The 26,215-nt window shown below is 36.1% G+C and overlaps 1 protein-coding gene across 14 annotated transcripts in view; it reads right to left on the bottom strand.

The window, feature by feature from the left end:
- LRRFIP2 (LRR binding FLII interacting protein 2) overlaps positions 1-26,215 on the bottom strand; it is a 62,672-nt gene that overhangs the window by 6,419 nt on the left and 30,038 nt on the right. For 3 of the 14 annotated variants that reach the window (XM_042044557.1, XM_042044552.1, XM_042044554.1), the window contains exons 7-18: positions 23,568-23,642; positions 22,783-22,830; positions 21,092-21,145; positions 18,586-18,693; positions 16,208-16,252; positions 15,428-15,541; positions 14,927-14,998; positions 7,238-7,408; positions 6,848-6,940; positions 4,395-4,487; positions 1,000-1,101; positions 617-749 (exon numbers count right to left, since the gene is read on the bottom strand). In XM_042044557.1, the coding sequence (XP_041900491.1) occupies positions 617-749; positions 1,000-1,101; positions 4,395-4,487; positions 6,848-6,940; positions 7,238-7,408; positions 14,927-14,998; positions 15,428-15,541; positions 16,208-16,252; positions 18,586-18,693; positions 21,092-21,145; positions 22,783-22,830; positions 23,568-23,642 (1,108 nt within the window). The remainder of the gene's footprint in view (positions 1-616; positions 750-999; positions 1,102-4,394; positions 4,488-6,847; positions 6,941-7,237; positions 7,409-14,926; positions 14,999-15,427; positions 15,542-16,207; positions 16,253-18,585; positions 18,694-21,091; positions 21,146-22,782; positions 22,831-23,567; positions 23,643-26,215) is intronic. The other 11 variants (XM_042044556.1, XM_042044555.1, XM_042044559.1 and 8 more) reach the window with 11 other exon arrangements.

Raw genomic sequence — 26,215 nt, 5'->3', positions numbered from 1 at the left:
AAAAATATGCAACTATTATATATTATGTAGAAGTATAATTCAAGTATATACAGATGTTTTTCTACATGTTAACAGAGTTTTACAGTGGATTGACCTTGCATACAACAACTTGCTCAACCTAAGGATAAAAGCAAGTTAAAGTAACCTAACCCTGAAACCCCCACTTAGTGTCTCTGTTGTCCCTGTCACTTTTTCAGTGTTTTTAAATGTGAATGTTTATTTTTCTAATGAATGTGATGGAAGACTGCACTTGCTGTTCTTTCAATGCTTATGCATACTTCTAAAGAATTATTTTCATGAAACACAATGGAAAACATACTAGTCCAAAAGATGACACTTTTAAGCAAGATGTTTTCTGACAGTTTTAGAACAGGAACTGGACCAAGAGAACTAATCCGTTTCAAACATCTAAGCACATATTTTTTCTTACTCAAAAGATACATCTGTCTTTTTACTCAGAACAAACAAAAAATTAAAATCAATCCTGAAAATTGTATAAGCATATATTCCAGAAGAATCACAGGTGCTTGCATCTGCATCTGTAAATCACACCCACTGTGAACGAGAGGCAACAAAGACCTCAAAAACTCTATAAAGTATGCTAGGATATTTTTACCTAGTGGTCCTTCTCCTGCAGATTCCAAGACCTGAGCAGCTTCCTGTGATACAACTGTTATTGTACCAACCACCGATTCATGGTTTACATCACCATTTGGTGTGCCATCCGGAATTATAACTAATCCGTGTTTCTAAAAATGCAAAAGAAAAATAAACTAGTCATACAACAGAAGTGCTAAAATATAAATGAACAGAAAAGTTTTTTAAGAGCTTTTCAAGTTCATTGAAACCGTTACAATGATATGGACCATTTATCCTACTCTAAGGTCAGGTTTTCAGATTGCAAAAGAATAGTAACCATTCTTCCTCTTTTTTACTGACCTTGATTTCATGCCCCATTCCTGGATTTCTGTTACTGTAAAGTAACTACTACCAACATACCTGTCCTCTCTTCATTGTTTCCTTCAGGTCAGCCAACTCCTCTCTGAGCTCATCTCGCTCATTCTTAATGCAGTCAAAGTAATCTTTCTGTCTTTCTAGGGCCTGGGCTCAGGCAGATAGCAAGAAAAAGAATGGCACAGAGAAAAAGCATATGACAGCAGAAAGATTTTCTACAAGTAAATACAAAGAGCTCAATAAAAGTAAAGAAATTAAAAGTGCTTTTTAAATATGTAGTAACATACATCTCTGATAACTGCCTTCCCCAAGTTGCATATCTAATTTCATGCTGCATTCGTCATAACACTTTTTTCAAAATTCTTAGTAGATTTTTTATTTAGTGAATTCTATTTTTTGGTAAATATTGATAAACTAAATTGAGTACCAAAAGAATAAGTGATTCTTCTTCATAGAGGCACTCTGCAGCAAGAAATAAAATTGCTAAAATTCAAATGGCAAAGATCCTAAAACATCACATCTATTGAACTAATTTCTCTGCCTTTTATAAGGTACAGAAGTAGAAATCATACATCATCGAAGACCTTGAATGTATCCACTCACAAATACTAGTGTATTTTACTAGTTGCTTAAGGGTTACAACACCATTTACTAAACCCAAAGCAGTCAGTTTTAGAGGGAAAAAAAAGGCAGCAAACACTGGTAGCACTATTTTAGCACAAAAAAAGTATGGCAGCTAGAAGTGAAATATGGATGTAAATAGGTTTGCCTACCTATGCTGGAGCGGTGTTACCTGACAGTTAGTCGGACACTTTCACTTGACTGGGCAGCATTCGATATTGCATGGATTACAAATAATCCTCACCATACAACAACTGCAAAAGTATGCACACATTTTTGCCAAGAAAATGATCCAACTAAACCTTATGTTGTGCATGAATGTGTAGGAATGGATTGATACCAAGAAAGAAATGGAAGTGTATACATTTGTACTGTACTTGCCCCACATAACTGCAGTATGCTGGATTTTAATAATCATCTAGAATCTGTGTACTAGAGCAATGTTTTAAAGCATTACTCAGTTTCAACAGAAAACTTTGACAATTTGATGTATTAGTATGTAAATGTAACATTTAAAATAAAGGCAAATCAACGTGTGAAAACATTAGCTGACATCTTAATTTAAAAATTCGTAAGATGTCCTTTTATTTCCTAGCACACACTAGATCTCTAACTACATTATATATGGCATGAAGAACCTTAATCATTACATCATTTTGTGCTCTACTTAAAAGACACATACATCTTTTTAATTTTTGAAGAATAGTGGTAGGGGAAGGGGAAGTAAGCTCACCACTTGAGAGAATGGACACAGTGGCCCAGAATCACACACAGATTGTGTGTACTCGACAGTGTCCTGTGACGATGCTGACCTTCCCCAAACGTATTTTCTGTTCTCACCCCCTAATACACAAGTGTTGGAAATCAGAAAATTCTGATGGGAAGGGAAGTGAAACTGATACAACTATGTATTTCTACCTATGTAGATCTAAGTAAACATTATTCAAAACCACTAAAAATCCTAATTGTTTGTATGCTCAGGGTTTAATTTAATATGACATGGATTTTGCACAAAATTTACCTCTGCAATTCTTCTATCGGGGCAGGGAACAGGAATCAGGACAATAAAGTTCTGCAGGGATGTTTTACCATACTGGTATGAGCAAAATCTGATCATATGCCAGAATGCAAGAGACGTCTGGGGTCCTAACTCAGAGTTGCCATTACTAATTGAAAATTTGGAGCCACTAAACAGTAAAATAACTGTATATTTCAGGAGTATTACCCAAAGCTATAACTCAGTGTCCTCAAACTGATCTAATTTAAGATCAAATATAACCACAAATTTCAATCACTGTAGAAACAGGACAACATAAGAAGGCAGGTGTAAAACAAACTTGTGCTATTTTTGTTCTGTTTGCCTCCCTTTCTTTCTCTAAAACAGCTAAAAAGTCTTGTATACATTGTAAAATTAGGTTGCAATTCCAGTTATAAGCTACACTGTGAAGCTTCTCAGAGACTTCTAAAGCTAGAATAGGTAAAAATTAGCAAAGCTGCTCAGCAGGAGGGAGAAAGGCTCAAAAACTATGAGCTAGGAAAAGTATGTAAATTTTTATAGATATAAGAAAGAACAGCATTTTTATACTTTCATATCTAAGAGACTTCAATTCTGAGAGTTAAAAAAAAAACCTAACTAGAAAAATAACCAGCTATGGTGTTCATAAGAACACAAACTGGCAGGGCAATTTTGGCTAAAGGAAAATATATCTATCTTTCTTGTCATTCTGGCTATATTTGAATATGGGATATGCTTGTACTAACTCTGGCAATGTATTTGAAAGAGCACAAAAATATTGCAGAAATTGAGACAGTCCAGTATACAAATGTGAGAAATAAGTATGGAAAGAATAGGGTAAATTAAAGATAAAAAGCTTTCAGAAGAATATTCAGAAAACTTTAGAATGTTGACATTTTTTTATGATGGAAGAGAAAGACTGAAACATGAAAAAAATTTAAGACAGCATAGCTTTTGAACTGGGCACCATCAGTTAAAAGGCAACTTTTCAAAGTGACTTGAACTCCAGCAAATAAAACAATTTTCAAAGAAATCTGCATATATTGAAATATGGTGTAAAATTCAGGTAGAGAAAAATGACCCCTTGAGCTGTTAAGAGGCAGACAATTCCTTTTTGAAGACTTTCCAATTAACTCCCTATTGCCACCCGGCAATGTACTTGTGTCCCAGAACATCTGCAAGTTCAGAGCCATGTAGTGATCACTGAGGGTCAGTCTGACTCAGCTCTATGACTTCTACACTGCCCAGAAGCGAAGCTGAAAAACCCTGCCTGACCTACATTAGCTGCATAGTATCAGCACAGTTCTTCCTGTACCACCTTTCTTCCTATATAGGAGCCCTACAGATGCTCCTCAAAAGGTCACCTACAACCATTGTTTCAATTACAACTCTCAATTCCCAAAGTATTTCGTGTGTCATATCACAAAACCAGCTTGGTTCAGTGTTACATCTAAGCTAACCAATCCTGCAAGGATCAGAAGCATAATACGGGAATGAGCAAGTTAGTCACAGAAGTCAATTAAAGATCCTATTTTTTACCACTAGGCATGCCATTAAAAATTTTGTAAAAAAATTGTAAAATTGTACGTGTAACAGTTCATGTTACAGATTTAATTAGTACTACTTATCATTATGCAAGTAAAGTGTGGCTTGTTTTCTGAAGAGAAAGACTGCAAAACATTTTATGCATTTAAGGTGGGTGTGGCCTTAATTTCTTTGGAGTACACAGCATCCCTTGGGGTGTAGAGGGCATCCATCTACTTCTAAATTTAAAAAATACTTTCCTCCCACATTTGATTCATACCCCTATTTTTTTATCTTTCCAATTAATTGTCTCCTGGAGATCAAACACTTCTTTGGTTATGGAGTCTATATTCTCCTGCATACGTTGATTCTCCTGTGGTAAATAGGATGAGGGAAGAATAAAAGAGGAAAGAGAAGTAAGGAAATGGAAAAAAAAATCTCAAACATTAAAATAGATAAAGGAAACTAAGTAATAAAAGTCAACCAAAGAGGTTATGAGCATGAAGTTACAGAAACAGTGTGCAGTTTAACGTAATATACTTCTCATTAATTCATGCAAGAGAATGGTATTTGATTCTATTCAATGAATATTGTCGGGAAAACTTAATGCAGCTAGAGTTACTTTTCTTTACAGAATCACAGAATCACTAGGTTGGAAGAGACCTTCAAGATCGAGTCCAACCGATGCCCTAACCTCAGCTAAACCATGGCACCAAGTGCCACGTCCAATCTTTTTTTAAACACATCCAGGGATGGTGACTCCACCACCCCCCCAGGCAGACAATTCCAGTATTTAACCACTCTTTCCGTGAAAAACTTTTTCCTAATATCCAACCTGTATTTCCCTTGGCACAGCTTAAGACTGTGTCCTCTCGCTCTGTCCGTTGCTGCCTGGAGAAAGAGACCTACCCCCACCACCCTTCAGGAAGTTGTAGAGAGTGATAAGGTCACCTCTGAGTCTCCTTTTCTCCAGGCCAAACAACCCCAGCTCCCTCAGTGACTGTTCCCACTGCAGTCTGTGGATAGGAACAATTACTCTGCTGTAATTTCCAGATACCTTCAAGTCCCCTTTGGAAGTGAATACTAATATTAACAACTGGTTTTATGAATGTTTTACAAAATAAAATGATCTTGAAAGTATAAAGAAGGGAGTTTGAATCAAACATCCAGGAAGTGAAAGACAACTGCTGAGTGCTCTCTGATATTATATGAATACCTATCAAGTATATTCCTATTTTTTTAGCTGACTGTCCCTGCATTTTGCTGCTTGCCCTGCAAACATAATTAAAGTCTTAGCTATGAAGATGACATAAGAATTTTGCGGGCTAGAGACAATTTTTTCCCTCTTAATGAGTGAACTTGATTTTACATCTGGGAATGAAGACAATGTCTTTCTGCAAAAAGCTACATGGCTTCAGCTAGATTTCCTGTTAGTGTTAATAGATGAGGAAACGACACAAATAAGTGATAAATACAGGTCAAACCTTCAAAGGAACTGGATATATTTGTGAATATTTGACACATGCTACATTCTACCAAAGCAAACGCTCCAGACACATCTGCTCTATATTCTTGGTTCATATACTTAAACCCTACCAAAACCCCAAAAAAGAACATGCGAAGTTGTTCTTTAATTCTCAGCGAAGTCAAACATAACTTAGAGCAAGCAACAGAGCTACAACAGAATTTTTAAAGGTTTTTTGCTTGTCAGCATTTATCTGACTCAAAATGCTGATACTTAGGGTAATCTTAATCCTTTTCTTCTGCTAGTAAGTCATACCAACTCCAGTTCATGAAGCATAATACTTCCAAAACAGAACTGGGACTTTTCAGAAACCTTTTGGAGTTACAGTACTACCCCCTAGAGAGCACAAGAGTATAGTGAAGAAATAAAGGATCAATGACTATTACACAGGTTTTGAAAATGACAGTGGAAACTTCGGCTTATACACTTAATGATCATCAATTTTTACTGAAATGAAGAGACAGTGGGAAAATTATGTAATAATTGAACTACAACTTCCAACTAAAATCATTGGGAAATGGACACCCACATACTGTTGACAAGATATATTTATATGTACGTATATATATATTTCTTTGTGGACCATTTTAAAATTAAGACTGATAATAACTCTGGGATTTCAGGGTGCGTGGGTTTGTTTCCAGAATAAAAGGGAAAAGGGGAAAAAGAACAGGGTGAGAGGGGAAAAGAACATACTGCACACCCAGCAACATGGTTTCGACCCAATAACATGCTGACCACTATTGCTGTGTATTATGCTTGACTGGTAGGCAAACAAATATTCACTACGGCAAACTTCAGTGGTTGATATAAAAATCTGAAATAACTGAAATGGAAACTTCTGGGAAAAGAAAGAATAACATTTGGTATTATCCACACATCAGAACTTCTAGCTATGGAAAAACATTTTTGGCCACACAAATATTACTTCTGCCCTCACAGCAAAGAAATATATAAGGAACATTCATGAGAGAACCACAATTCTCACAAGAATTAAAGGTTTTACAAGGTGTAATACATTTGAAAACCTTGCAGAGACATTCTCATAAATTTAGGAGGATCAGTAGCTTAAATTCTACCCACTAAGAAGATAAATTCTTTCTTAAAAATGCAAGATTATGTTTAATCCTATTTTCTGTATGATTCTCATTCAAATCTTACACGATATTTATTTGCACAGGTTCTATCATACACTCATATGAACATACCTCTATCAATTCATCCCTCTGTCGAAGGCCCTCTTTAAATTCATCCAGCTTATGCTGCAGAACACTGCAGGTGTGTTTCTGTCTTTCCAATTCCTGTATTAAATAAATCCATTATTTATATTTATTTTGAGTTATGTAAGAGATTACTGCAAGGATTTGAGAAATTATACCTACCAAGCAGTTAAAAAAAATCACTGTATCACTGAAGTGGTCTAGATAAGTTGTCCAGAATACTTACTACACAGAAGATTTTATTTAATAAACTGTAGAGAGAAAAGATGCCATAAAGACTTAAGCCCAATACTAACAAGTAAAGCTACTCTGAATGTTTACAGCTGTTCTTACTAAGTAGTCCAGATTTCTGTAGTTTATAATTAGAAAAAAAAATACCTTTGACTTCTCTTCAGTCTCCCTATAGAACTCTGCTATCTGTTCTTCTTTCTCCTCAATAACATCCTTTAAAGTATCCACTTGGTAAACCAAGTTGTTTTTCTCATTGTCTAGTTGAGCATTTGAAACCATAGCTTTCTTGTACTTCTCTTCAACTTCAGCTAGTGAATCCTACAGATAGCAGAAAAGTTTACATTAGTCTAACTTTTCGATGCATTGTTATAATGTTAAAATACCACCATAATGTTAAAGAATGAGATGTTAAGATGGTTAAATTATGCAACCATTTTTGTTTCTGAAATACATTCTTTAGAGATACCAAGTCACAGTTCAGATCCATTATTCAATTTAGGTCATACACAACAATGAAAAGTTATCACTACAAAAGCATGAAAAATACAAGATAATATTCCACTCGCATTTTCTACTCTGCCACATTCAGCACAACTCACGGGGATACAGCAGTAATATCACAGCTTCACCTTCTAGTGAATACAACGTATCTAGTAGTAATATCACATATTCTCAAGGCATGCATGAGAAAACAGTTCAGAATGAGGCAACAAATCTGAGAGGACTTGGACAATTAAATCAGTAAAAGAGATCACAAAAATAATTCCAAGAGTAGCTTTAACTTAATGCTCATTATTTAAGTAGTGTCCTATGACCTTAGATTCAAAATTTTAAGATAGCCACATTATTCCAGTAATAAGGATTTGCTATGTTAACAGATATTTTATCTTTGGTTTTTTTACTAAGATTCTTTTTAAAAGCATGTAAAGATTCACATACTTGATTTTCCACTTAAAGGTGTATATATACCTTGCTATATAGCCTCTTACACAAATCTCCCCCATTTACCATTTTATCCTATTTTTAGTTCTATATGGGTTTTTTTCTCAGAACTGTAACAAATGTCAACCATTTAAATACTTAGAACAACTGTCACTCCAGGCACTTTTAAGCATGCCATTATTTCAATATGCATTACATGGGGGTTGGGACTTCTCATGGTTTAGTATAGTTTGGGTTTTTTGTTAGAGATCTTCATCAGCCACGGAAGTGATTCTTTGCAAAGAGGTGCTTACAGCTTCCTCTAGACTTGACAGAACCAATCAGCTGGCTAGTTTGAATATTGGCAACTTTTTAAAGCCACTTAAGAAGCTTGACACGCCTCTGTGATCCACATTTAAGAACGAACAAAACCCGGGAAAGCTCTCTTGCTTCCAGCTTTTGGACAGGTAACTGGGGGGCCTCTGCAGCCCAACGGGGCCGGGCCGGGCCCTGCTCGGCCCGGGCCAGGCCGAGAGACAGCCATCCTGGAGCCGTGTGGCCCTGTTCCACCCGCAGCCCCTCAGTGCGGGCCAGCCCCACAGCCCTGCTCCGTGCAGGCAGCGCGGCCCGGCTCCCCCCGCCTCCAGTGTGGCCGCTGCCCGGAAAAGATCATGTGACCAAGAGCGATAAGCGAATTCCAGCTGCGGGGCCGGCTGACATTAACCCTTTGTTAGTGCTGTTAAGTTTCCTCCAGAACAGATGAAGCCTGCAGAGATCAATCCTCTCCTCAGTCAGAGGAAGAGGGAAGGTGGAGGCAAGTGAAGAGAACACCACAGAGACACCAAAGTCAGTGAGGAAGGAAGAACTGAAACCCTGAGGGAGGAGAAAGAGGAGATGCTTCAAGCCTAGAAGCTGACATTCTGTTGTAAAGCTATGGTGATGGACTATGATACATCAGAGTACCCGCTGTAATTTCATGAAGCATGGGGGGTTGGAGCGTTCAAATTGCAATTGTGAGCAAAAGTACCTGTGCTGAAACAAGCAAATGACTGTAATTGTGAGCAAAAGTACCTGTGCTGAAATAAGCAAATGTTGAAGTAGCTGTAATTTGACGAGAAGCTTGAACAGAGAGATGAAAATTATGAGGACCCTTTCTCCCATGGAGGGAGAAGACCTCTGTTCCTGGAGATGAAGATGCTCCCAGAGATAGGTGAAGAGAACCTTTGCCTCTGAACAGCTCATCCTTAAAATGATCCATTAACTCAAGATTGGATCCTTGAAAACAGTTGTGGGGAAAGCTGTAAGTCAAGGGAAGGGACTTTCACGTCTGAGCAGAGAACCAACCCGGGCGGCTGTCTCGCTGTGACATTGAAGCCATGAGAGAGCTTCTTGTGGAGATGTCTCCATAGCACGAGCAAGAGAGACTCCTCTCCCTAAGTGAACTGGAAAAGATTATTATAGAGGTGGTAAACTGACTGAAAATCTCAAGGGTTGTCTTTTTACACTGTCAGTGGGAGAAGGGAGAAAGGTGGGGGGAGAAGTGTTCTGAAGGTTTAGTCTGACTTTTTTCTTTCTTTGAGGTCTGTTAATAAACTTCTTTATATTCTTTTAAGTTTTGTCCCTGCTTTGCTTTCTCCTAATTCTTATCTCACAGAAGGAAATAAGTAAGTAATGGATATTTTGAACCAAACCTCTACATTTAATTGGTGTTTCTGCCCGGTTTCCGAACTGAACCCACTACAGGACTATATGATCTTGAAGGTCCATTGCAACCCCTTAACATTCCATTATTTAAAAATAATAAAAATTGATTTTCAGAGTCCTAATTATAGAATTGGAACAGAACTATTAAGCCAATACCTGGACAAAGTAGATCTATGTCCTACTACAAATCTCCTTGTACTTCATGTAATCTGTTCCTTGAAGGTATAAGTAGCATTATCTCCATTTTTAATTATTTGTGTTATGACAGTAGAAGCACTTGCACAGAAAGGGCATGAAGCTTGGGTTTTCTGGAAAACATAACACTAAAACTAAGATGTTAAGAGAGAAGGTGCCAACAATCTAAGTTTTCTAAGAAAATACTGAAGACTGCTATCTGTTAAACAGTAAAATTATGCAATCATTTTTGCTTTGGAATTACAGTCATGTCTTCTCTTTAGAAATACCAAGTCACAGTTCAATATTCTGCTATAAGAAAGTAAAAAACATCCCTATCCACAAACCCTATTTCACGTTGTAAATCTCCAGTCTGGGAAAGCTGTCCCTAGAGTAGGTATTTTACCTTTATAATTTTACCATAATCACATGTATTTATACATTTCTATTCTGTTCACTGAATTCTGGAATTTTCTGCTGGTGAAATGCAGTTTTTTGAAACCCCAGAAAAAATAACTACCGATCAGAAGAGACAAAACAGTGTAAGTTGTGAAAATATATGAAAATACCATTATCATCTGGGTAGTAGCAAACAGCAAAGATGACTCAGGATAAGAAAAAAGAAAAAAATGAAAAAATATAAATGTAAGTGCATGCAAGTAATTCTGAAGATTAAAACCAGAGAAAACATTTTTTTTTGAGATGCTGTAAATATGACAAATCTTGTAAAGATTGGCAAAACAAAATACTATAGACAGCAAACCTAAAGATTTTCAAAGAATAATCCAGTTTAGAGTAAAAAAAAGGAAAATATTAGGATTATAATGAATGCTATAGTAATTTCACAGGGAAATATGAAATTTAACAACAAAAAAATGCAACTAGGAACAAAAGTCCGATTTGATTACTTCTGTGAATGTGGTGACTGGAGTCATGTAGTAATTTAGGTTGGCAGAGATCTCAGAATGTCATCTGGTCCAATCTCCTAACTAAAGAGGGTCAACCAAGATAAGGCTGGTCACAGCTCATCTCCATTTTAAGTATCTCCAGAAATCTAGACTGCAGATGGTCAACCTTGCTGGATGACCTGCACCAGTGTTTACTTTCCTTGTGAAAACTCTTTTTTCTAATTGGAATTTCTACTCTTACAACACAACTTTTGTCTGTTGCATATTTCCCTTGCAAAGAAGTCTGCCCTCTATTCGCCACAGCCTCCTATCAGACACGCTGAAAACAGCAACAATATTGCCAACAACTCCTCCCAGATTTATCAATGTCTATTTTCTCAGCCTCTTACTGTATGCCACATGTTCCAGGACTCCAGCCTTAAAGACAAGACTAGGTTGGGGTTTAAAATATTGTATTAGAATGTCATTAATCAAAACAGTATTGGCAGGGAAAGAGGAGGGTGAATCTGCAGTTACAGAAGAGGAATAAATTGATTTGGATACTAAAGAGTGAAAACTGCTTCTGAGAGAAGCTAAGTTATGTCTAAGTCTCTAACAGGTTAAAAACCCTGAAACATTGAAAAGAGTTCTTTGCAACTGTCTTCTTTTCAAGTATTATACATGTTCCCCATGGTTCAAGAATTCCACGTAGTTTCACGAAGTCTTCCAGTTTGACTTGAAATAATTTCTGAAACACTTGAAGGAGGCTGTAGGATTTTTAAGGAAGAAGCAGTGGGAATGGGATGGAATGAAAATAGATAAGGCTCTGCATATAACCTAAAGATATGAAGAAATACCACCCACAACTTTTCAGTAAAGTCAAAGTGCTATAAAAATTAGCTTGCTTGGCTAGAACAAGATGATTCAAGCCAATAGACATCAAGAGAGTGCATTGTTAACAGCATAAAAGAAAAATTTTGAGGAAAGGAACAGTATTCCTTTCCAGTCGATGCAAAGAAATATACAAAGAAGCAACAAAATTGAATCAAACTGAGATAGGAAAAGATTTGAAGACCTAACTAAACCAGAACTAGCCACATTAGAGTTTATTCTGCTGACACCCAGCATATTTGTAGCCAGGTAAAACCCACACTTTTATCAGCATAAGGGCAACCAGAGAACTCACAAGGTAGTGTGATTACAAATCCCCATTAGTCAACTACTGGAAAAAACCCAACCAACCAAAAACCCCAACATTTAAACATAGTGTAAATGCAGGTATCCTAGTAACTCTCCTATAACATACAAAAGACAAAAGTGATCAAGTACAAGTTGAGAAAAAGGCAGTACCTTCCTAATTAAAAAAAAGGTTCCCTAAAGAATCTCTATGGAATGAGAATTAACTTAGGAACGTATTACTCAGTATTAGCAATACCATCAAAATGCAGTTCAATTCTGAAAGCCAAGCATAGATGAAGATCTTACTATTGCACACTGCACTCTTTGGTAACTGTAATGGATTACAATAAATAATAATCCATTAGCCATGAGTCAGAACAGTAGTCATGAGATGCTGACAAACACATAAAGGTGTGAGAGTTAGATCTGTGGTGATGCGATACCTTTATTGTATTTTTATATAAGTTTTCTGTACCCCAGTGGTTCATCCCTACCTTCCCCACTCCTATTCCCAGTCAGTTTGCCCCAGACCCAAGCCGCTCCCCTGGTGCTCCCTACATGGTTGTTCTCCTCCCCTTGTTCTAGCTCTTTCCCTATCAATCACCCAAACCCCTCCTGTTGTTCCCAAAGGTTCAGTGTCCATCACCTGAAACCTCCCAGTTTACCCTAATATGGTCCCCGTCAATCCCCCGAGACCCTATCCCTCTAGATACCTCCCCCTTTGGAAATCCCCTAAACCTCAATGTCCCATTGGGGCATGTGATCCCTTTCCCTCCTCCCCTTGAGGCTATTGGCCCAAGGAAATGTCTATCCTCGTCCATATCCCTCCCTTAGAGATTTCTATTGGTCCCCAGTTAAGCCACCCCCATTGTAACACCTCCCTTTATAAGAGGTTCCCTGGAGCTGTTTGGGGCTTGTCTCCTGGGAGTTGCCTCCCGTAAACTTGGATTACCCCCTGTGGCAAGCCTCCTTGCTACTATTTATCCTCTCCCTCGACCGGACTGCTGACAGCCACTGTGCCTGGAGCTTCAGCTCCCCTGGGCAGAGCTGAACTCCTGAGGAGCAGCTTTAAAGCCAAGAGCCTCCAGCTGCTCCCCACTCCTGTCGCACACCACAGGGGCTAGCCTGGGCAGTGGTCAGTGGTGGTCATTGCGACATAGATCCATTCTGAAGATATGAAGCAGTTTCACATTACACTCCATCTGTGTCTCATATGTGTATGTCTAATAATCTTATAATCTACTACTCTTTGAAGTCCTTTTAATAGTCATATGGCAATATAACTAAACCAAAACATACTTCATCTGAGCCTATTGCTATTAAGTTGAAAGTTACTTTTAAAGGTAAAGTTATTCTTTAAAGAGGTAATATTTTTGCTACTCTAAACAGTTCATATTACATATTTTCCCCTTACTATATAATCTAATAAATTGTTAAATTGAAGAAATTCAAGGAAGCTGATAAATACATCACTGTTACATGCTCTAATACAAGAAGCATTCATTCAATTCAGTCTCTCTATTGATATAAAACAAATATGAAAAGTTCTCCTTAGTTTTACATGAAACAATTCACAATTAGACAGCAGGAAAGAGAACAGAACAAATATCCTGAACAAGATTTGTAAGCCCCATAACTTGTTGAATTCCATTTCCCTTCAATACAAAACAGTGAAAAGTATGATTATTTTAAATTTACTATGCTGTTAATTGTGTGGAAATGTATAAAAGAAACACCTACATACTAGTTTAAACAAGTCAAAATACAGACAAATCTCACATGGAAGACTACACCTAGTCCAGGTAGTTCAGTGTGCTGCTGCAGTGCAAACTGCAGATTGCACCCTGTGTGTGGATAAATGGCTGGAGTTCCCAGCAAGAGCAGTGATCTGGCACTGACCCCTTTGCACAACAAAGGGCATGGGAACCTGTGGCACCAGCCAGGTGACCGGCCACTCAGAGATACAGCAGGAGCCAACAGCTCAGCAGGAAGACCCCAGACTACTGTGTGCATGGACTGCAGATGCAAAAGTCCAGGGACCGTTTGGTTCAGGGTCCCTCCTTGGCAGCACCCAGCTTGATCTCGAGTTGGTTATGTGTGACTGTGCCATGATTGAAGTACTTAGAGAAATCAGATGTCTGAGGCTCTGTTACGGGAAACCTGTGGCTGAGTCAAGGAGACCTTGACTGACAGTGTGAGAATGGTGTGTGTAGCCAGTCTAGCTCAGCACCCATTCACTCACTGGGTGACTCACAGGGGTTTCACTCCCAGCAGTGAAAGTGGTGGGGATGTGACTACCACAGTGCATGCTAGATTGTCAGACAGGAAAGTTTTCTTAGCACTCATTACTAATCTAATAATTACTAATAATTACTCATCACTAATGCTGAAAAAAACAACCTGTGGTTTAGAGAAAATAATGGGGATATAAACCATAAGCATAAATAGAAGTTATTTTTTAATGGTAAAGAATTAAAACAAAATTAATTTTCTCCTGTAAGCAATATGCCTGCCCAAATTATTGCAGTACGTCTTTCAAAATTATTATTTTGGTTTTGCTTTATAATATGAAGTATTTGCTGAAAGTTGGAAGACTAATTCTTAAGTTCTTTGCTGTAATTATCTCCCATTTCTTTGTTCCCCATTTGATACCTAGTAATTATTTTGTGTATCTGTTTATTTGCTAACAAACCTCTAAAAATATAAACTGAATATCTCATTATCTTATCAGATAACACCTATATACATAAAAATATCAAAGTTTAATACTTCTAACATTAATGAAACAATGAACATATGCAATCTCATGTACATTTTAACCTGATGCTCTTCATGCATTAAAAATTAGAGACATGCTTTAAAGAAATTTTAAAATTTGTTAGTGAAGCCACTGTATGTTAGTGAAACCAGTGATAACTCCATTACCCAGAAACACCCATTCAGAATGCATGCTTGGGAGGAGCCCTGATACCTTTAATTCTTTAAGTCCCTGCATGTATCTCCCTTCTACATCATGTATCTGGTCCTTAAGATCATAGATATCCTGCAGGACATAGGAATGAACCATTGCATAAGAAGTATGGGGAAATAATTTAAAGTCAAAAAAGCATTAAAGGGTTTACATGCACTTCTGTCAAATGACAAAGCCTGCAACAATTCCCAGAAATTATAATTAATTCACAGCAACTTGATGGAAATTAAGGGTTTTTTTATAACCCTGACTCCAAGCCATCTCAAATAGGTCAGAATTGTTTGAAATTTGACATTAAAAAGTCTTATCTTAATAACCTAAACTCTTAAACAATAATTATGAGCACAAAAAATACCAAGATAAATTACCAAGAAAGTAAAGAAATCCTTCATGATTGCAAATTACATCCTCATAACATTTTCTTATTATTAGAGAAGTTCTGTATTTAAAAACAATCTTCCTATTTCAACTAGCTCCAAATTCTCTGAAAATGCAATTTACCCGTAATTCACTGAGGGAGGCATCAGGATCCACCAGACTACTTGCATCTCCACTTCCTCTTCTAGATGAGTTGCCACTCAGAGGAGTTGCACTTACTGAATTGCGAGATGAGGGCTTAAAAAAAGGGAAAAACATTGTATCAGGAATCATATGGTTATTTCTGGTATACTTGACAATACTCTGTAAATTTCTTCACAGTCACAAAAGAGTTTTCTCTCTTGTTTTTCTTAATATTAGCTTACAGACAGTGTTTTCCATTGCTTAATTTCCAGCATTTGTGTTTTTCTTGGTAAAATATTGGTCTCTTGTTGATGACTTAGTGTATCAGAACATTACAATTTTGAGTCATCTGTCCAGAAGACATTCATAAGATAGCTATTAGTGCTGAAATACTATAGACATTTACAATATTACTAAAAATTATGATTTCTGCCATACAGGATTCAGAAGAAAGCCTACAATGAAAATATACCATATAGATTTTTATAGCCTTAGCCTCTTAAATTTTAGCCTTTCCTGTTAAGTATTTCTCACATGAAAAATAAATTGTATAGAAAATTATTACTGGCCAAAAGTAAACTAAAGAATAATTTTTTTTCCTCAAGAAATAAAAGGCACAAAGCATTAATTTTGGGCAATAAAAAAGTATATCTAAAAATATCTTTGCAAGCTAACCTTGACAAAAAATACACAGCATTTATACTTTTTGAACTATTTCAACACTTGCGAATTTGTGGATGAACACTGACTTTAAGTAATTCTTAAATTAAAAACTCTTACCCTTGAAAATATTTCTGAATGTGATTTTTCACTCTTTTCTTCCAGCTGAAAGAGAATAGGGAACATGATTACATTTTGTAATAAGAGACTACTGAATCAGCATCTTTTGTTCAAAAATATTTAAAAATTAAACAATTTAAAAAATTCCAGATGTTAGCAAAGATCAAGACCGGAAAAACAATATTCAGCCTAAAAAAGTAGTTTTTACCTCAATTGCAAAATAAATGACTGCTTGTAAAGAAAAAGCCAGAAACTTTTCTTTAATGTTTTTTAAAAGTCGTTACCAGTACAGAACAACAAAACATGTTTTACTATTTTAAATTTCAACAGAGTAATCACTACAACACTTGGTGGCATAACAGATGCAAAGCTTCATGCAAGTACACTTAAGGCAGTCAGTGACAGCAGTGTGAACGTCCTAATCAATAGAAAACACATTTGTACTTTCAATCTCTTTAGTGAAAGCTGCAATAACATCGCAATAAAATCGGTTCAGGTAAAAGCCTATAACTAAAGTGTACTAAGTAAAAGCAACATATAAAATAATTTCAATTAATATTTTATGTACAGAAGACTAAGTAAAAGAACTACCACACTTCCTTCCTACTTAGGAAATTCTGCTACTGCAAAATTATATTGTAGATGTCCACATTTTCTACATTTCTATGAATCAAAATATGTGGTATTAGACACATATTTAGTATGGTATCTCATGTATCTTGCTTCTCAAAGAACACCTGTTTTTCTCCATGCCAGAGAAAAGAGTTTTGGAAGCCTATTGCAATCACAGAAGAAACAAACACTACTTTATAAGATCTTTCTTTTTCCCCTCCTACTGTGGTTTCTATAAAAGCAACATTGCTTCTTCCTGACAAATTCATCACCTCCAATGATGTACTGAAATTATAGATTGTAAATATTTGTCACCAGTATGACTATAAAACGATGTGAAGAATCCAACTGATCTGAAGGATACATTTAGACTAACCTAAATAAAAATATAAATTTGGAATCTACTAACACATAATGATGATGATAACACAAGCAACTGAGAAGGTAGCATAACTGCCAGTCTCAGCCTCCATATTTCTTTCAGCAGAGCATTAATTTCAGAAAGTCAGCTTTATTATGGGGAAAAAAAAGCTAAAGTTTAAGCTGGATAAATGGTTAGTCTCTCATGATTTGAGAACATACAGGTCATAAATAACACTAATTATTACAGGTTATACAGCACTGTAACTGTATTAAAGTATCATCTAAATGCAAAGTCACAGAAAGTGGTTGCAGGAGTACTCTACCCCTCAGTCTCCCATTTAAAGCAGAACCACAGCCAATAGTCCAGGACAGCTGTGTCTTGATCTAGCTAAGTCTCACCAGCTCCTGAACACAAGAGGCTCTCCAGCCTTGCAGTAACCTGACAGACTGCAACAATAACCTCCTTGTGGAGCTTCTTGGAATGTCTCATCTGAACTCCTAAACTGCAGCGTGAAGTTGCTGGCCCTTGTTGCACTGCTTGGCAAGGGTACGAAGACTTCAGCTCTCACTTAAGCAAGCACTTACACACTGCTGATCAACACACAGCATTCCTTTTGCTCAACTAAATAAACACAGGTGCTCTCAGCCTCTCTGCCTACCTACTGCACGTGTTAACCCTGACTGCTATTTCAAAAGATATACCTTAGAACAGAAATTTCCCTTTTTTCTCCATGCTATTAAACACAAATTTTTGACTGCAAGTAAAAAGAATTTTTAGAACTTACAGCAGCAAGAGAAGGTGGCTAGGTTTGGTATAAACAATGTTCAGCCTAAAGGGAGATGCACAGGAAAACCACCACGGTAATTTTCCTGTAACATGATCTGTTGATTGACATGGGATTCAGTACAAGTGCATAGCAAACAAGGAGTGTTTCAGTAATGGATCCTGACAAAATCTCATACGGGATGAATGAACACTAAAATGCATTAATGTGGGCACAGTTTTAAGTATTTTTGTCACTTAAAGAAGTAATAGTATTCCAAAAGTACACAAAACCCCCTTAGCATTGTTAATTTCCGTAAGAAAAAAAATATAAAATGTTTGGGTCTTTAAGAGATTGTTAAGCTTATCACACACACACAAAAATGTGAAGTGTTACACTTGTCACATGCTTCTAGCAACACACAAAATCTCCCTTAAAATAAAGCAGCATGCTTTTTAAAGATTCACTCAGTACATTTTTATACAAAAACCAGCCCCAACCCCACAATAAACCTATTTGCAATTAAGTAATTTAAAATGCTTTCATGTAAGTATTGACTCTTTCAGAGTATGAGAAGAAAATCCATAGTTAATAAATTTGCTGTATTCACCACAGTGTAAATAAAAGCATTACACTCACACTAGTCAAAACTTGGCTGTCATCTGCATCAGAAACAATGCTTCCCCTGCGGCTGGAACGACTAAAATAGTCAGCAGCAGTTTCACTTTGATCAGAAAAATCAGAGGACTTCAAAAGATAAGGAGTAGGTAAAAGAGAACTGAAGATGACACCACTGAATGCACAAAAGTTTATTAAAGAACAAAAAATCCTACCTTAAATCTCCATTATTGCACTAAAAACAATGAACATTTATTATTGATTCAATTTCCTCAATTAGAGTAATATAAAAAACATGCAACCAGATACCAAAGGGTTTAGTACTAATTTAGGGTCAAACACAAACTACAAAAATTACCTTAAAAAAAGTTTTCAGATCATAAAAGACAGATTATATAAGTTGATAAATAAAAATTTTTATTTTTCTCTACAAATGTTGTCTTTTTTCAAATCAACACAAAACCAACAGTGCTAGTTATAATCTGGGCTTCTTCTCATTCATAAGTTTAAGATGTCTTACACTAGAAGGTAAGATTACTCCCCAAAGATGTATGTCAGACAGGCACCTAAAAAGGTGGGGAAAAAATGCTAGTGCTACACATTGCTTGTAAAAAAAGGCAAAATACATCTAAGCTGATTACAGCAATTACATCTGCCATGGGAATTCAAGTAAAATATTCAACTGAGAAACATTATGCATGTAAAACACAGTATTTAATGAGAAGAGTGGATTTATCATAAGCTTGCTGACAATATTCTACTTCAAAAGGCAGAAAGTTATCGTGAACATTGTATTTAGTTTTGAAAGTGATTATAGGAGAAAAAATCCTTATATGGAACAGTTTGAAAATATATTGTCCTTATCCAATTCTCACAATTTAAAAAAAAATTTCTTCATACTTGATGCATGTGTAGCCTCATTCTGATTAAAAGACAGTGAGATGTCCAGACGTTACATATACAACAGTTATATAAAAAACAGTTTACTGATGAAAACCTGGCTCAGATTACACTATTTTAGGACTACAGAATTTGTATATGTTGTCTATGCTATGTTATGTTCTATTTCTCCGACAACAAATTTTCTAGCTATAAAGCTACATCTGTATTTAAAATAGTATCCAAATTTTCTTTAAATGTAACTAGGCAGATAAATTTTGATAGTTGGAAATTTGGCTAAACTTTCCTATTTCACTAGCATTTCGCAAAGTATAAAGATACTGAAGAGAATTCTTATTTATTATGATTACAGCAAAAGAACAAACAACTTGGGCTACAATCTACAACAACACTGGTCTCTCATTCAAAATCCACTTCTCTGTGCTGTTGAAAAGTCCATATATCTGATAAACCTTGCTGTTCCTCCTTCTATACTTTCTGTACTCCTAGTATCTTTCCCAATGGGTTCATGAAAACCAATACATTTTAAGATGGAGAAGCATCATACAGTATCTCACAAGTATCTCACACTATCTCAAATTTTCCATCTCTCCTACTTCCTCTTCTGATTTCCAGGGTGTACTAAGCTGACTTCAAATGCATTATCCAGAGTAAAACCAAAATACAAGCCACAGAAACAGTATGAAATGAATGTTAAATTATTCATAAGACTTTTACCTCATGTGCATTTTGGAATTATTTCATTAAACAAACACTTTGAACTCTATTAAGCATTCACTAGTGTGAGTGGATGTTACCTTGGCGTTATTTGTATAACATATACATGGTGAGATCTGATATATATATTCCTATATATCTAAAAGTATATACTTTTAAGAAATGAATCTCTAAGGAGTGTTTTCACAGTGCAGGAGATTACAAATGTAGGTCAATACCTGTTAGGTTTTAGAACTTCATAAAGCATAGCAAAATTACCTTTTTCCTACACCCTCAAAAATTCACTCTGGTATCTCTTGTAGCTAAAATCATTCGTTTCTGACAAATGTGGTTTTGTTTAGTACCTATAACACTGTTAATATGCATGAAATTTAAAAAAGGACTGAACATTTCAATTTAGCCCATACTAGAACACTGATCACTTTTTTGTTTTTGTGTAGCATGACAAATGAGCAGATGTATCAATGAAACTTAGACAATTGTTCTGAGGCAGAAGCAAAATAAAACCATTTAAAATCACTTTGCAGCACAATAAGCCAACTTTGGAATGACACTTAATACAATACAGATACAGAAATTCATTTCTCTCATTTTGGATACTAGGTGGTAACTCCAACAATGACATAGGGTGGTAACCCCAACAATGTACTACAGTTACTAGTTGTTTATTACAAACATTAAAAAGGTATTTAGAAAAACAAATTCCTTATTTTGTCTACAGCTTACTGTCTTACTGCTAAAAATTTACATCTTGCTAAAAATCACATTTCTGACAAATTAAAACTTCTTATGTGGAACAGAAAAATCAAGTCTGTGTGTTGGTCAGTGAAACCATCCCAAGTGGATGTACTCATAATTGCTAATGTGTTCATATCAAAGCATTCAGCAAATCATGCATAGGAATGCTCACCACAGGACTACTTCGGACTGAGCTTGCTCTTGAAGAATAACTGTATTCAGATGGCTAAAGAAAAGTTATGAAGCATACTTTCACAACCTTCATAGATTTTTGTCTGCAGAAAAGACAATAAACAACCAAAGGCCCATTACACTAAGAGTGCGAGAACTATTTGAGTTATGTCATCCATCACCACACAACGAGGGCTGAGAAAGAAGGAATGAAGTACGATTTATATCCAGTCTGAGCAATTATCATGCCACACTCATACACTGTAATTCCTATGCACAGTCACGTACTCTTTTACCCTATCTATGCATTCGCAGTTAGTAGCATACTTTTTAATAAAACAAACAATTTTTAAAGATTCTCAGCAGCATTTACTATTACTACTAGGTATGTCTATTTCCATGTGTCACTCAAAGAATTCCCTTAAAAAACAGCCAAATAGTTAAAAAAAAAATCAAATCTTAACTATTTGCATACTTAAATTAAATATTTAAATTGCAGTTTGGTTTTAACTGCTCTGAAGCCTGCAGAAGTTTTAACACACCCTGGGGAACTGAAGCTATGCTGTACACTTATCGGTTTTATTCTGTGTTCACCCACGCACATTCTCCTGAAATAGAATGTTTAAAGGTGCAAGGCTGAATCTATTTATGCATTGGATAATAAAAGCAGCTCTGAGCAATGCAACTTAAAAAGAAAAAAAAGTTACAGTTTCATGCTGCTTTGCCCCTATCTATGAAGAAACCTCTAGCAGAAACCAGAATTATATGTATATCAGAATTATATGTAATAGGAGTCTTTGTGGTCTTGTTCTCTCATTGAATCTTCTAACGTTTTCTTGAGAACATACACAAAGCCAAAAAAGGGTACATCATCTGTTTGCAATCCAAGTGCAAAAAAAATCTAACTACTTAAAAATACTACATAATATTTGATGATTTTTTACATAGGTTTAGCGTGTCTCTAAATGGCAGTGTAAGATGGATTTGAACTACTATAGCAGCAAAAGGCATAAAGTTTCAGACATGCATGTCACTTTTTAAAGGTAATTTTTTGTAGAGCTACCTTAGCCATTCTTAGGCACTACCAGCTTTTTATTTTGTTAAGATGCAGATTAGGTTTTCATGCTATTGCATTTTTGTATGTTTATTAAATTTAAATATGGCATCCTATTTAAAAGTATTCAAGGTGTGTTTACCACAAATTTCAGTAATCTCCTGATGACTTTTCTATCCAAATGCTTAACTGCTTTAAATACTTTTTCTAGTATTATACATGCAGCTGTTACTTAGTATGCTTGAATTAATTTGTTCTAATCCCAGTGTTCTTCAACATCATTGCTGCATTCACCAGCTCTATGCTTGTCTGTAAGAAGAGCAGTAAAATGGTAACTACTAAAATACTTTAAAGAGGCAATTTAACAATGTTAAGAAAATTAATGCCTCCAGAAAATCAGACACAGCAAATTCAACTCTAAAAATATCCAAAAAATGCACATGTAATACTGTCAAGCCTCATGGCCATACAATACAAGTTTAAGGCAACCATGCAAATGGTGCTTACAAACCAAACTGATACTTCTTATCAAACCAGTGTTTAAAGCAGACACCTATGAAGAAAAGTGTAATTTTACATTTCTGTGAGCCATTCAAACATGTAAAGATAAGTGAGATATTATTTTACATTGTACTAACCCTGTAACTCCTAGTTGGTGCTGCTGGATCACTCTGTAGAGAAGATGACTATAATGTGAAGAACAGAACAAATCAGAAATACTTTTTCTGCATATATAATTTTTTTTTATTTATTGCTCTATATTCTGCAAAAGTTCTAAAGATTTAAATACTAAATTTTAATTCTGTAGTAGACAGAAACTTTCAGAAAAGAGTGGAAGAGCCTCCACAAAACCCTGTTACCTTTGAAATCAATTTAAACATTATTAAAGCAATCTAGTATTCTTGCAAGTAGATTTGTGGAAGAGAGTGCAAAAAATTAAGTAGTTTTCAAATAACGTGTCAGTTTCCTCTAGCTAGTTATTTAAACCTGGCCATGACCGTAGCTGCAGGTACCAGAAGGTATTACTCATCTCATGACAAATAGGTGTTTAGTTGTTTAGATGGAAAAAAAGTAGTGCAATGGTGCTAAACATTTAAGACTTTTTTGTTGTTTTTAGAAGATGGGAATTTGAAAGAGCAACTGTCACAGCTGCTGGTTGTTTTCTGCGTATCATACAGAATCATGAAACAGAAGTTATTTTAAATCCAAAACCTCACATGCAGAGCAGAGTAACCTGCGTGTTATACATTCATTTTATAAAACACAACCCTTACGAGCAAAAAATACAACTGTAACTATTTTTAACTGCAATAATTTGAAGTGTCATAGAGAAATAAGTTAGCATCATACGGCATAAGTAAGCAAACCCACATATACATATTTTATTTAAATAAGGAAATTAATATAGAAAGAGGAGACAGACCCGAATATGGTAGGAAGGAACTGGTTTACTATATCCAAGGCTGCTATAATTTCTTTGATCATAGTAAATTTCACTCTGAGGGGTGAGGAAGAAAAGAAGAGAGAAAACAAAGGTTGCATTTGTAGACCTTGCAAACAGAAGTTTTATCTTAACATTGCCCAAGTGCTCCCAAGCTTAGAACTTGTGCAGAATGCTGTGAAGTTTTCCCTACTGTTGACCCAAAATCCATATAACGTTCTTAAGCAAGTAAAGAATAAAACCCCCCAAACTACTATGTACTCTGTATATCAGCATTATCTGTATTTCTAATGCCATGCTCAAACAAAATAAATTTTGGTATTTTTTCTCCAGAATAAATAAGAAAACCCCAAAAGCCTGACAAGTGTAGTAAGAAATAAATGAAAAACATAACTGACAAGACTTGCTAATAATTAGTACAATTATTTACTGTATCTTTTTTCCATTATATACCTGTTGGGGTCCCTCCCCTGCCATGGAGTCCTGGGAGATGGGCCCTGGGGGGGAGACACAGGGTTTCCCTGCCCCTGGTCAGCCTCATTTCCCATTGGTTGGTTTGGGTTCCCTGGTGTGGCCAAGGGCCCTCGGGTCCCATGACTGCAGGGTTCCTGAGCTGAGCCCCGGCCATGCGGCTGGAGAAATAAACATCTCTGAAACATCTAGCATGGATCTGTCCATATATACTTCGCTTTCCACGGGACTCCTGGTTTGAAATATACTTGTTGCAGTAATCCCCGCTGCAACATATACCATCATAAATCAAAGCATTTTGGGGAGACAGGATGACAGAAATTCCTGATAATTGAATAGGGGCTGGATGTTTATGTGACGCCAGCATTAGCCTGTGCCCTACCACTATTCCTTATACCAAGTGCACATAGTGAAAGTCTAGCAATTATAATTTGGCTTATTTCTGTTGGTTTTTGACACTCTCTACACAAATTGCATATACATGCACGTGAGGCAAAAAATTCATACACACATACAAAAAAGAAAAACCAGACAGACGAAAACATGGCAGAAAGTAGTGCCTGCAGAATACAGCACTTCATGTCTCAATAGGCAATAAAAAGCAGAAATATTCACATTACTCCTTTGTTTCGGAACTAAGAGAACAAGAAAATAGCACCTCAAAAGTACATGGAGAAATGCTGTAATACAATAATAAGTAAATACAAAATTACTTCAGTCTAGTCTCAACACAAATGTCCACTGCTGTTCTGACCTCCCCAATGTAGAGGGATTCCTTGCGGAACAGGGGCATATGATATCCCTGGAAAGACTGGACAACCCAGGGTTGCTGAGGAAAAGCCCCTGAACAGGCCCTTGGCTGCAGGCAAGCCTGGAAAGCACCTGGCTGCAGGCAGCCCTGAGAGTCCTTGGCAAAGTTATACACTGGTCGGCTCCCCCGTAGATTAGAGGCTGTCTAGAGGGACTGGGTGTGAATCTTTGCAAAAGTAGATATAAGTTGGCATAGTTGAACAATAAAGGCAGAACGATGCTCAAATCGTATCAGTGTACGTGTCGTTACTCTGGTCAGCTCTCCAGACTCGGTCCCTAACACCCCAACCCCTAATGCAATTGCTAATTCATCAGCACCAAAAACTGTCTGAAAAATTATATCCAAAATATTTCATTTATTGGCACTATATTCACATGTTGTACACCGAACTTTCTAGAATAGTTTCTGCAAGATCGCAATAATCCACATGCCTTTCTCAGTAAATCACTGGGTTAACATCAAGGTCTATGGCAAATTCAATCTGCTGTACATCTACATATAAAATGTTTCTAACTCTCTGATGTGGGACAAAGTGGGAATAGTAGAACACATATCTCCATCCCTACTGAATAAACTTTAATCCACAGAAGTGCCACTTTTAAATAATTCCAAGAGCCTTTTCCAGGCCTCCAACAGAACAAGATTTCTATTCAGCTGATCCCATTGATGGTATTGCACTGATATGAAGACAGTTTCAAACACAAATTGAGGTCAGAATCTGATCAAAATGAGGTTTCTTTTTTCCTAAAAACATTTATGCAAATGTCAGGAAGCTAACAAATTTATCCATAACGATACACACTTAGTATATTTATAATGATTATTACACTAGAAAACTAACCAATAAACCTTTATGGAAATAAACAGCTTTCTTCTTTGAACTATGAGATTCATTGTAAGCATGACTCTAAGAATAAAATTTTGAGAATTAATACCACTATATAACAGTATCTTCAATCTTAAAATATAAAGAAGTCAAACATAAGGATTTAAGGTTTTTATCACCTAAAACAGAAACAACACAGGAATTTCTAACTACAAAATTAGAAAAAAATAGGCCAGGCTTCTATCGCTGTGTTAAAAGGAACTGGTAAGTGAAACTATAATCAACCCTATTCTCATTAACATAGGCTTGGCTTAAAGCTAGTGCTCATATTTCACAAAAAAATTTAAACCAATAAACTAAAAAAGTTTAACAATACAGACTAATTTAAGCACTATCTTGTGCTTGCCTATCTACAGCTAATTCAGAGAACACTGCTGTTTAAACAAATATAGCTTTTTAAGCTGCTTACAGATTCCTTTTAGTGGTATTTGATGCTTTTTTTTTCTTTAGAAGACACACATA

The sequence above is a fragment of the Corvus kubaryi genome, unplaced genomic scaffold (genome assembly GCF_017639235.1).
Source record: "Corvus kubaryi isolate FWS band 111438036 unplaced genomic scaffold, C.kubaryi_AGA036_p1.0 37398, whole genome shotgun sequence".
NCBI classification, from domain to species: domain Eukaryota; kingdom Metazoa; phylum Chordata; class Aves; order Passeriformes; family Corvidae; genus Corvus; species Corvus kubaryi.
The sequence above is the reverse complement of the archived record's forward strand: the minus strand, read 5'-3'. Positions and strand labels throughout refer to the sequence as shown.